The following is a 12,284-nucleotide window of genomic DNA, read 5'->3' as shown; positions in this document are numbered from 1 at the left end:
TGCTCTTTGTTTGTTTGTTTGATATAGACAAGTAATATTTGACAAACCAAAACAGATCCTATAAGCTATCAAATTTTATTCAGTCAACCCTCCAATAAAATCCTCCAGATATTTGGGGTCCATCAAGCAGCTTCCACAGACATCTCCTCCTCATCTGAATCAACTTCCTCATTTTTGTAACCAGGAGCATAGTCTTCTACTCTAAGGGCAATCTCTTCAGGGGAGGGTGGGGCCACTAGTGACATGGATGTTATGAAAGGACCTGAAAATGAATCACAGACTTGAATGTTAACAGGAAAAGTCTCAATGAACTCAAAGCTCTCCTTTCAGACTGAACAATCCATCAAAGGATTGTGTAAATCAGCACTCTACCCAGCAACACTGACATGAGTAGGTACCCAACTGAATCAAAGGATTGTGTAAATCAGCACTTACCTAATGCAATACTTTTATGTTTGCTGACCTCTTCAATGTAAACTTGAAAGTTTTCAACCAAGTGCTCAACAGGCTGCTCAATCTGGATGAACAAACCATTTGTTTGTTTGTTATGTTCTTTCATGTTGTTTGTTTGTTATGTTCTTTCATGTTGTTTGTTTGTTTGTTATGTTCTTTCATGTTGTTTGTTTGTTTGTTATGTTCTTTGTTATGTTCTTTCATGTTGTTTGTTTGTTTGTTATGTTCTTTCATGTTGTTTGTTTATTTGTTATGTTCTTTTATGTTTCTTTGTTTGTTATGTACTTTTACACAGAGATGTAACCGACCTCCAAAGAAAAAAGAGGAAACACTTTTTAGGGGGGAGGAGGGGGGCAGTCGTGGCAAAAATTCAAAGATTTTCCCTCAAGTTGAAAGCTGTAGCACATTTAAAAAGCCACAGTACGTTTACACGTCGTAGACTATTGCCTGCCCCGAATGACATTGGCTAGTTATTGAGTAAACAGCATCCCTCTGTAAACCAGCCAGTCACAAAACAGGAGAAGAAGATGTGAATGTGACCATTTGAAAATGGGTAGCAAAACAGAATTTTCCAATGTTTTTAGAAAAAACTCAGTAGGTAAAATATTTTGTTTTTAAGCCGTCTAGAACTTTTTCTCAGAGGGAAAAAGCGGAAAGGTTACATCTGTTTTATGTTTGTCTGGCAAGTTCTTTCAAGTTTACTTGGTAAGTTCTTTTGTGTTTGTTTGGTACGTTCTTTCATGTTTGTTTGGTACATTCTCTCATGTTTGTTTGGAATGTTGTCATGTCTATACATTCTTTCATGTTTGTTTGGTACATTCTCTCATGTTTGTTTGGTACATTCTCTCATGTTTGTTTGGTACATTCTCTCATGTTTGTTTGGTACATTCTCTCATGTTTGTTTGGAATGTTCTGTCATGTCTATACATTCTTTCATGTTTGTTTGGTACGTTCTTTCATGTTTGTTTGGTACGTTCTTTCATGTTTGTTTGGTACATTCTCTCATGTTTGTTTGGTACATTCTCTCATGTTTGTTTGGAATGTTCTGTCATGTCTATACATTCTTTCATGTTTGTTTGGAATGTTCTGTCATGTCTATACATTCTTTCATGTTTGTTTGGTACGTTCTTTCATGTTTGTTTGGTACATTCTTTCATGTTTGTTTGGTATGTTCTTTCATGTTTGTTTGGTACATTCTTTCATGTTTGTTTGGTATGTTCTTTCATGTTTGTTTGGTACGTTCTTTCATGTTTGTTTGGTACATTCTCTCATGTTTGTTTGGTACATTCTCTCATGTTTGTTTGGTACATTCTCTCATGTTTGTTTGGAATGTTCTGTCATGTCTATACATTCTTTCATGTTTGTTTGGTACGTTCTTTCATGTTTGTTTGGTACGTTCTTTCATGTTTGTTTGGTACATTCTCTCATGTTTGTTTGGTACATTCTCTCATGTTTGTTTGGAATGTTCTGTCATGTCTATACATTCTTTCATGTTTGTTTGGAATGTTCTGTCATGTCTATACATTCTTTCATGTTTGTTTGGTACGTTCTTTCATGTTTGTTTGGTACATTCTTTCATGTTTGTTTGGTATGTTCTTTCATGTTTGTTTGGTACATTCTTTCATGTTTGTTTGGTATGTTCTTTCATGTTTGTTTGGTACGTTCTTTCATGTTTGTTTGGTATGTTCTTTCATGTTTGTTTGGTACATTCTTTCATGTTTGTTTGGTATGTTCTTTCATGTTTGTTTGGTACATTCTTTCATGTTTGTTTGGTATGTTCTTTCATGTTTGTTTGGTACGTTCTTTCATGTTTGTTTGGTATGTTCTTTCATGTTTGTTTGGTACGTTCTTTCATGTTTGTTTGGTACGTTCTTTCATGTTTGTTTGGTACGTTCTTTCATGTTTGTTCGGTACATTCTTCATGTTTGTTTGGTATGTTCTTTCATGTTTGTTTGGTACATTCTTTCATGTTTGTTTGGTACGTTGTTTCATGTTTGTTTGGTATGTTCTTTCATGTTTGTTTGGAATGTTCTGTCATGTCTATACATTCTTTCATGTTTGTTTGGTACATTCTTTCATTTGATTATTCTTACATCCTCTCATAACAAGCCACCCAGAATATAACTGTAACATTTAAAAAAACTGACCAAACCCAAAGGAACTTGTAACTGTCCTAATGATTCGGTCACTTTCTGAGATTCCACTGTGTAGCCATAGAAAAACTTGTCCCACATTGCTTGTAGGTCACTTCCCAAAGTACCTGTGGGTGGACAAGATGAGATGTGGAGGGTTCTTATCTTTACAATCATCACTGTCACATGACACAAACAAAAAGTTACCTTTTGCTTTCTGTGGAAATGTATCTCTCAAGTAATTGCGTAGAGGTAAAATTTCAGTCCCACAATCTGTTGTGCACAGCACATGTTTAAAGTCTGTGGCCTTCAACACTCCAGTGGTTATCTGGGGGTGGGAGCAACAACCTATTGCAAGCTGTCTATACAGGCTGTCTATACAGGCTGTCTGTCTATACAGGCTGTTTATACAGGCTGTTTATACAGGCTGTCTGTCTATACAGGCTGTCTGTCTATACAGGCTGTCTGTCTATACAGGCTGTCTGTCTGTACAGGCTGTCTGTCTATACAGGCTGTCTGTCTATACAGGCTGTCTGTCTATACAGGCTGTTTATACAGGCTGTCTGTCTGTACAGGCTGTCTGTCTATACAGGCTGTTTATACAGGCTGTCTGTCTGTACAGGCTGTCTGTCTATACAGGCTGTCTGTCTATACAGGCTGTTTATACAGGCTGTCTGTCTATACAGGCTGTCTGTCTGTACAGGCTGTCTGTCTATACAGGCTATCTGTCTATACAGGCTGTCTATACAGGCTGTCTGTCTGTACAGGCTGTCTATACAGGCTGTCTGTACAGGCTGTTTATACAGGCTGTCTGTCTATACAGGCTGTCTATACAGGCTGTCTGTCTATACAGGCTGTCTGTACAGGCTGTCTGTCTATACAGGCTGTCTATCTATACAGGCTGTCTGTCTATACAGGCTGTCTATCTATACAGGCTGTCTATCTATACAGGCTGTCTGTCTATACAGGCTGTCTGTCTATACAGGCTGTCTGTCTATACAGGCTGTCTGTCTATACAGGCTGTCTGTCTATACAGGCTGTCTGTCTATACAGGCTGTCTGTACAGGCTGTCTGTCTATACAGGCTGTCTGTCTATACAGGCTGTCTGTCTATACAGGCTGTCTATACAGGCTGTCTGTACAGGCTGTCTATCTATACAGGCTGTCTGTACAGGCTGTCTGTCTATACAGGCTGTCTGTCTATACAGGCTGTCTGTACAGGCTGTCTGTCTATACAGGCTGTCTGTCTATACAGGCTGTCTGTCTGTACAGGCTGTCTGTCTGTACAGGCTGTCTGTCTATACAGGCTGTCTGTCTATACAGGCTGTCTGTCTATACAGGCTGTCTATACAGGCTGTCTGTCTGTACAGGCTGTCTGTCTATACAGGCTGTCTGTACAGGCTGTCTGTCTGTACAGGCTGTCTGTCTATACAGGCTGTCTGTCTATACAGGCTGTCTGTCTATACAGGCTGTCTGTACAGGCTGTCTGTACAGGCTGTCTATACAGGCTGTCTGTCTGTACAAGCTGTCTGTATATACAGGCTGTCTGTACAGGTTGTCTATACAGGCTGTCTGTACAGGTTGTCTATACAGGCTGTCTGTACAGGCTGTCTGTCTATACAGGCTGTCTGTACAGGTTGTCTATACAGGCTGTCTGTCTATACAGGCTGTCTATACAGGCTGTCTGTCTGTACAGGCTGTCTGTCTATACAGGCTGTTTATACAGGCTGCCTGTGTATACAAGCTGCCTGTGTATACAATTATTACAAGCTGTATATAGAAGCTGTTTGTGTATAGGCTGTCTGTCTATACAGGCTGCCTGTGTATACAGGCTGCCTGTGTATACAATTATTACAAGCTGTATATAGAAGCTGTTTGTGTATAGGCTGTCTGGGTATAGTAGCTTTCTATAGAGTCTGTAGGTTGTTTGTCTAAAGAGTCTGTCTGTAGGTTGTCTGTCTATTGAGTCTGTAGGTTGTCTGTCTAAAGAGGCTGTCTGTAGGTTGTCTGTCTATAGAGTCTGTCTGTAGGTTGTCTATAGTTAATCTATCTATCTATCTATATATCTATATATATAAAAAGCAATGTATGTGTGTGTGTTTGTCCTTTATGCATTACTACACCTCTCATCACATCGCCGTGAAACTTTGGTAAGTTGTTGAGAATATTCCTGGGGAGGTTTCTGCAAAAAAAAAAATTTCAAATTCGCAGGGGTGGCGCCCCGACAGGGCGCGATTTGTTTTTTTCTATTTACAGTATATAAAACTAAAAGTCGATTTTGGTTTGGCATCGTTCATCCAATTCATCCAATGAGACTTTGGGGAGTTTATTATACCACTCTAGGGAAGGGTTCTGTAAAAAAATAATTTTTAATTTCGCAAGGGCGGCGCCACAGGAGGGTGCGATTTTTCTCTATATACGATATATAAAAATAAAAGTCGATTTTGGTTTGGCATCGTTCATCCGATAGCCATGAGACTTTGGGGACCTGATTAGAACACTCCGGGGTTCCGTCAAAAATCATTTTTAATTTTGCAAGGGCGGCGCCACAGAAAGGTGCAATTTTCTCTATATATGGTATATAAAAATAAACGTCGATTGTGGTTTCACGGCGTTCATCCGATCGCCATCAAACTTTGGGGACTTGATTAGAACTCTCGAAGGGAACAATTTTTTTCATTCTCCCAAAGCTTAGTTGTACCTGAATTTTTGACACCTCATATCTAGAGAGCTATTTGTCTTATAAACATCAAGTAAGTAACATTTTGCAGCATTTAGTCCCCTTTATACATTACTTTCCTTATTTTGTCATTTTAATTACTTAAAAAATTTTGTGCATCTAGCTAAACTATAGGGTATCTATAATCCATTTCTGGTTCACTTTCATTCAATGACTACATTTCCCCCCATTTCAACCAACTTCCATATATTCAATCTACCAACTCAGTCCTATGACTACCTATGGTGTTGTAATAAGAAATACCATTTTAAGGACTTCTTCTGGAGTTCCAACTTGTTTAGCACCCAGTGATGTGGCCAGATTCATCTTCTCAGGCTCCTGCAAGAAAATAGGGTCACAATGACATCACCAACTGTGGTCCATATGACATCACCAGCTGTGGTCCATTTGACATCACCAGCTGTGGTCCATATGACATCACCAACTGTGGTCCATATGACATCACCAGTTGTGGTCCATATGACAACTGTGGTCCATATGACATCACCAACTGTGGTCCATATGACATCACCAACTGTGGTCCATATGACATCACCAACTGTGGTCCATATGACATCAGCAGCTGTGGTCCATATGACATCACCAACTGTGGTCCAGTTCAGTTTTGTGAAAAAGTTATAAATAGCTCTAGTTCATCTATCTAAATGGAAAAACTGCCAGCATGCAAATAGAGGCTCACCTTAGACAAGACAAGAATAGCTGGTGGTGCCAGCATGCAAATAGAGGCTCACCTTAGACAAGACAAGAATAGCTGGTGGTGCCAGCATGCAAATAGAGGCTCACCTTAGACAAGACAAGAATAGCTGGTGGTGCCAGCATGCAAATAGAGGCTCACCTTAGACAAGACAAGAATAGCTGGTGGTGCCAGCATGCAAATAGAGGCTCACCTTAGACAAGACAAGAATAGCTGGTGGTGCCAGCATGCAAATAGAGGCTCACCTTAGACAAGACAAGAATAGCTGGTGGTGCCAGCATGCAAATAGAGGCTCACCTTAGACAAGACAAGAATAGCTGGTGGTGCCAGCATGCAAATAGAGGCTCACCTTAGACAAGACAAGAATAGCTGGTGGTGCCAGCATGCAAATAGAGGCTCACCTTAGACAAGACAAGAATAGCTGGTGGTGCCAGCATGCAAATAGAGGCTCACCTTAGACAAGACAAGAATAGCTGGTGGTGCCAGCATGCAAATAGAGGCTCACCTTAGACAAGACAAGAATAGCTGGTGGTGAACCAAATGGGAATTCATGTGGAAGTCTGACCGTTGTTCGAACTGTTCCCATAAATTTTGTCTGGAAGTAAATATGTTTAAATTAGGTTTATTCCCTGTCTAATTGCACAAAGATTTTTAAAAAAGGTTTTATCCCTCCCTAGTTGAAGGTCACAATCTTAGAACAACAATTATATCCTCTAGCACTAGATTGTTACTATCTTAAAATTGGTTACAAGTAATGCGCAACAATGTGAAATGGAAAAATGCACAAACAGAAAATTGTGCACACAGAAAAAACGCAAATAAAAAAATTGTACGCACAAAAATTACTCACCAATGAGGATTATGGCAATGTGTGTGTTTATGCTTGTATGTTTGAGTTTGCATGCGCCTATGTGTATACATAGATATATTTTATTGTCTGTATACTTCTATCGAATAATAAATGCGGTCTCACTTTCTATAAAAATAGAATCATAAATTGCTAAGGTTTTCCATTATAGAGCCTTTTTGACCAAAGGTGATAAGCCCACATGTTGTTTGACCACAGGCAAGGGTTGTCCACAGGCAAGGGTTGTCCACAGGCAGTTTGTTCACTGCGGGTGTTGATCACAGGTTATTTATATATATACCTACATTTACAGCTACACTTACGCCGACACCTACCACCCACCCACCTGCCCTGCTGTCTGTCTGTCTATACCATGTCAATTCTATTGTCATTAGAGTAAAAAGTTTTCCAAAAAATCTCTAAAAATAAGCAGGATGGACGGATGGTTAGCTCATGTAATAACTAGCAGGGAACTAATTAGCAGCTACTAAAGAGTGACTCCAGTGTTCTAGAGACTGCAGTCTGTGATGCAATTCTTAGAAAAAAATAAAGTTCATCTCCGAGTCTGATTTTGACCTAGGTACAGTATACCACCCCCCCTTCCCCCATACTTTAAAAACCGTGGAGCGAGAGAGGGGGGGGGAGAGTAGAAATGGGTGGAATGACGAACGCAATGACAGTCAGGTGCATCAGTCGGTCGGTTAGTAAACGGTGGGTGTAGGTGTAGTCGTGCAATCCACGTTTGGTCACATCATCTGTGTCTACACAGCACTGGTTGACAAACTGCCTTCGCTGTTGTCAACATGTGGGCCAATCATCTATGGTAGAAGCAATTAGTAGTCATTTTCTCATTTTCAATTAGCAGTAATTTTCTAGTTTGTGCATTTGTCTGTATGCGCATTTTCTGTTGCCATCTTTCTGGTCACACTTATAACTACATGACATAGGGGCCTACCTTTTTTGGTAGGTCTAGCCTCATGGTATAGGGGGCCTACCTTTTTTTGGTAGGTCCAGTCTCATGGTATAGGGGGCCTACCTTTTTTTTGGTAGGTCTAGCCTCATGGTATAGGGGGCCTACCTTTTTTGGTAGGTCTAGCCTCATGGTATAGGGGGCCTACCTTTTTTTGGTAGGTCTAGTCTCATGGTATAGGGGGGGCTACCTTTTTTTGGTAGTTAGGTCTAGCCTCATGGTATAGGGGGCTACCTTTTTTTGGTAGGTCTAGCCTCATGGTATAGGGAACTACCTTTTTTTTGGTAGTTAGGTCTAGCCTCATGGTATAGGGGGCCTTCCTTTTTTTGGTAGTTAGGTCTAGCCTCATGGTATAGGGGGCCTACCTTTTTTTGGTAGTTAGGTCTAGCCTCATGGTATAGGGGGCCTTCCTTTTTTTGTAGGTCTAGCCTCATGGTATAGGGGGCCTACCTTTTTTTGGTAGGTCTAGCCTCATGGTATAGGGGGCCTACCTTTTTTTGGTAGTTAGGTCTAGCCTCATGGTATAGGGGGCCTACCTTTTTTTTGGTAGTTGGTCTAGCCTCATGGTATAGGGGGCCTACCTTTTTTTTGGTAGTTGGTCTAGCCTCATGGTATAGGGGGCCTACCTTTTTTTGGTAGGTCTAGCCTCATGGTATAGGGGGCCTACCTTTTTTTTGGTAGGTCTAGCCTCATGGTATAGGGGGCCTACCTTTTTTTGGTAGGTCTAGCCTCATGGTATAGGGGGCCTACCTTTTTTTGGTAGGTCTAGCCTCATGGTATAGGGGGCCTACCTTTTTTTGGTAGGTCCAGTCTCATGGTATAGGGGGCCTACCTTTTTTTTGGTAGTTAGGTCTAGCCTCATGGTATAGGGGGCCTACCTTTTTTTGGTAGTTAGGTCTAGCCTCATGGTATAGGGGGCCTACCTTTTTTTTGGTAGTTAGGTCAAGCCTCATGGTATAGGGGGCCTTCCTTTTTTTGGTAGTTAGGTCTAGCCTCATGGTATAGGGGGCCTACCTTTTTTTTGGTAGTTAGGTCTAGCCTCATGGTATAGGGGGCCTACCTTTTTTTGGTAGGTCTAGCCTCATGGTATAGGGGGCCTACCTTTTTTTGGTAGGTCCAGTCTCATGGTATAGGGGGCCTACCTTTTTTTGGTAGGTCTAGCCTCATGGTATAGGGGGCCTACCTTTTTTTTGGTAGTTAGGTCTAGCCTCATGGTATAGGGGGCCTACCTTTTTTTTGGTAGTTAGGTCTAGCCTCATGGTATAGGGGGCCTACCTTTTTTTGGTAGGTCTAGCCTCATGGTATAGGGGGCCTACCTTTTTTTTGGTAGTTGGTCTAGCCTCATGGTATAGGGGGCCTACCTTTTTTTTGGTAGTTGGTCTAGGCGCATGGTATAGGGGGCCTACCTTTTTTTTGGTAGTTAGGTCTAGCCTCATGGTATAGGGGGGCCTACCTTTTTTTGGTAGGTCTAGCCTCATGGTATATGGGCCTACCTTTTTTTTGGTAGTTAGGTCTAGCCTCATGGTATAGGGGGCCTACCTTTTTTTTGGTAGTTAGGTCTAGCCTCATGGTATAGGGGGCCTACCTTTTTTTGGTAGTTAGGTCTAGCCTCATGGTATAGGGGGCCTACCTTTTTTTTGGTAGTTAGGTCTAGCCTCATGGTATAGGGGGCCTACATTTTTTTGGTAGTTAGGTCTAGCCTCATGGTATAGGGGGCCTACCTTTTTTTTGGTAGTTAGGTCTAGCCTCATGGTATAGGGGGCCTACCTTTTTTTTGGTAGTTAGGTCTAGCCTCATGGTATAGGGGGCCTACCTTTTTTTTGGTAGGTCTAGCCTCATGGTATAGGGGGCCTTCCTTTTTTTTGGTAGTTAGGTCTAGCCTCATGGTATAGGGGGCTTACCTTTTTTTTGGTAGTTAGGTCTAGCCTCATGGTATAGGGGGCCTACCTTTTTTTTGGTAGTTAGGTCTAGCCTCATGGTATAGGGGGCCTACCTTTTTTTGGTAGTTAGGTCTAGCCTCATGGTATAGGGGGCCTACCTTTTTTTTGGTAGTGAGGTCTAGCCTCATGGTATAGGGGGCCTACCTTTTTTTGGTAGTTAGGTCTAGCCTCATGGTATAGGGGGCCTACCTTTTTTTTGGTAGTTAGGTCTAGCCTCATGGTATAGGGGGCCTACCTTTTTTTGGTAGTTAGGTCTAGCCTCATGGTATAGGGGGCCTACCTTTTTTTTGGTAGTTAGGTCTAGCCTCATGGTATAGGGGGCCTACCTTTTTTTGGTAGTTAGGTCTAGCCTCATGGTATAGGGGGCCTACCTTTTTTTTGGTAGTTAGGTCTAGCCTCATGGTATAGGGGGCCTACCTTTTTTTGGTAGTTAGGTCTAGCCTCATGGTATAGGGGGCCTACCTTTTTTTTGGTAGTTAGGTCCAGCCTCATGGTATAGGGGGCCTACCTTTTTTTTGGTAGTTGGTCTAGCCTCATGGTATAGGGGGCCTACCTTTTTTTGGTAGTTAGGTCTAGCCTCATGGTATAGGGGGCCTACCTTTTTTTGGTAGTTAGGTCTAGCCTCATGGTATAGGGGGCCTACCTTTTTTTTGGTAGTTAGGTCTAGCCTCATGGTATAGGGGGCCTACCTTTTTTTTGGTAGTTAGGTCCAGCCTCATGCTCAGGTAAAATAATCCCCTCATGTTATCCAGCATAGCTGGCTGGGCAAATGCCTTGTGCCGCAGTAGAGCCTCTTGAATAGAGAAGTGCTGGACTGGATAAAACTTGTGGACCCAAACATTATCCAGTGGTTTAGCTGCTAAGATGGTACTTTTCTCTTGTTCACTGACATTCACTGTGGCCCTAAGAGAAAAACTCTGGGTTTACAACTTGAATGTGTACAATTGTTTGAATGTGGCGCTCAACTCTTTCAATGGGTTTACAACTTGAATGTGTACAATTGTTTGAATGTGGCGCTCAACTCTTTCAATGGGTTTACAACTTGAATGTGTACAATTGTTTGAATGTGGCGCTCAACTCTTTCAATGGGTTTACAACTTGAATGTGTACAATTGTTTGAATGTGGCGCTCAACTCTTTCAATGGGTTTACAACTTGAATGTGTACAATTGTTTGAATGTGGCGCTCAACTCTTTCAATGGGTTTACAACTTGAATGTGTACAATTGTTTGAATGTGGCGCTCAACTCTTTCAATGGGTTTACAACTTGAATGTGTACAATTGTTTGAATGTGGCGCTCAACTCTTTCAATGAGTTTACAACTTGAATGTGTACAATTGTTTGAATGTGGCGCTCAACTCTTTCAATGAGTTTACAACTTGAATGTGTACAATTGTTTGAATGTGGCGCTCAACTCTTTCAATGAGTTTACAACTTGAATGTGTACAATTGTTTGAATGTGGCACTCATTACCTTAACACAGACTGAAACGTGACATACCAATTTAGCGCTTAGGATATGCGCATAGGTACTTTTATCCTACTGCAGCTGGTCGTTGTGTATTGGGTAAATCCAGACGGTCGTATCGGTACCAATGGTCACTTTTTCAAGTCAAAATTTATGACGTCACACTCTCTTGACTCATGAGCATCATAAATTTTTGGTCTTGGTAAATTCAGCCTACTTACATTGATTATTATTACCCAGACATGCCTACCCCTGTCAGCCAAAAGTAGGAACAGTTATGCCTAAAAAGAGGAAGTTGTAGCCAAAAAGAGGAACATACGCGCGGACGCTACTTTACTAAGTCAAAAATAAAATTAATTAATTAAAAAATTACTCTAATAACATTAGTAGGCAGTCGTATATAACTAGTCTCTAGGCTACATTTAAATACTGCTTAATGTTATCTTACATTAAAAAAACATAGCTTCGATATAACATTATTGATTTGATTATTTATGTCTTGCTATGTTCTAGGCTATATGAATAACAAAGGCTGAAGGCTTTATCATATGTAATATATAATATAAGTTAAGAGCTAAGACCCTTGATCTACCTAGTAAAAGTCCTAGTTACTTCTTACTAAGTTCTTCATAATAGTAGACAGTAGTTACTAGTTAAGTTAAAACTTACAAGATTTAGATAGATCAGTATTCACTATTTCAGTATCTACTACTACTCGATCTAGAACTACTAGATCTTACTATCGCTAGTAGTATCTAGATCTAGAAATTAGCATGTTAGTCATGATTTTATTGTAATTTTTTCAATACATCTATATATATAATTCTCCTCTTCGAGCCGTTAGAAAACAAGCTGCAAACGCTCTCCCTACCTCCCCACCCCTACATGGTTTTAGTGAGTTGTGTTCACTCTAAATGTTTACAAGCAGAGCCAACGATTTTAAACGTAGGGGGGGGGGGGGGGATGGGGGGGGGGGGTTATGGTCCTTAACGAGCTACTTATAGTGTTTTAAAGAAATATTTTCAGTGTCAGCGTTGGTACTG

The 12,284-nt window shown here is 40.9% G+C and overlaps 1 protein-coding gene across 2 annotated transcripts in view; it reads right to left on the bottom strand.

The window, feature by feature from the left end:
• Positions 1–73: 73 nt before the first annotated feature.
• LOC131951732 (large ribosomal subunit protein uL1m) overlaps positions 74–12,284 on the bottom strand; it is a 28,981-nt gene continuing 16,770 nt past the window's right edge. Inside the window, exons 3-9 of one of the 2 annotated variants that reach the window (XM_059314105.1) lie at positions 10,465–10,678; positions 6,524–6,613; positions 5,568–5,642; positions 2,793–2,913; positions 2,601–2,713; positions 436–517; positions 74–262 (exon numbers count right to left, since the gene is read on the bottom strand). In XM_059314105.1, the coding sequence (XP_059170088.1) occupies positions 123–262; positions 436–517; positions 2,601–2,713; positions 2,793–2,913; positions 5,568–5,642; positions 6,524–6,613; positions 10,465–10,678 (835 nt within the window). In that variant the 3' untranslated portion in view covers positions 74–122. The remainder of the gene's footprint in view (positions 263–435; positions 518–2,600; positions 2,714–2,792; positions 2,914–5,567; positions 5,643–6,523; positions 6,614–10,464; positions 10,679–12,284) is intronic. The other variant, XM_059314106.1, reaches the window with a different exon arrangement.

This window comes from Physella acuta, unplaced genomic scaffold, assembly GCF_028476545.2.
Source record: "Physella acuta isolate Inbredline_101_S28 unplaced genomic scaffold, ASM2847654v3 ptg000824l, whole genome shotgun sequence".
Classification (NCBI taxonomy): domain Eukaryota; kingdom Metazoa; phylum Mollusca; class Gastropoda; family Physidae; genus Physella; species Physella acuta.
Note: the sequence above shows the minus strand (reverse complement) of the source record. Positions and strands in the feature narration are given on the sequence as shown.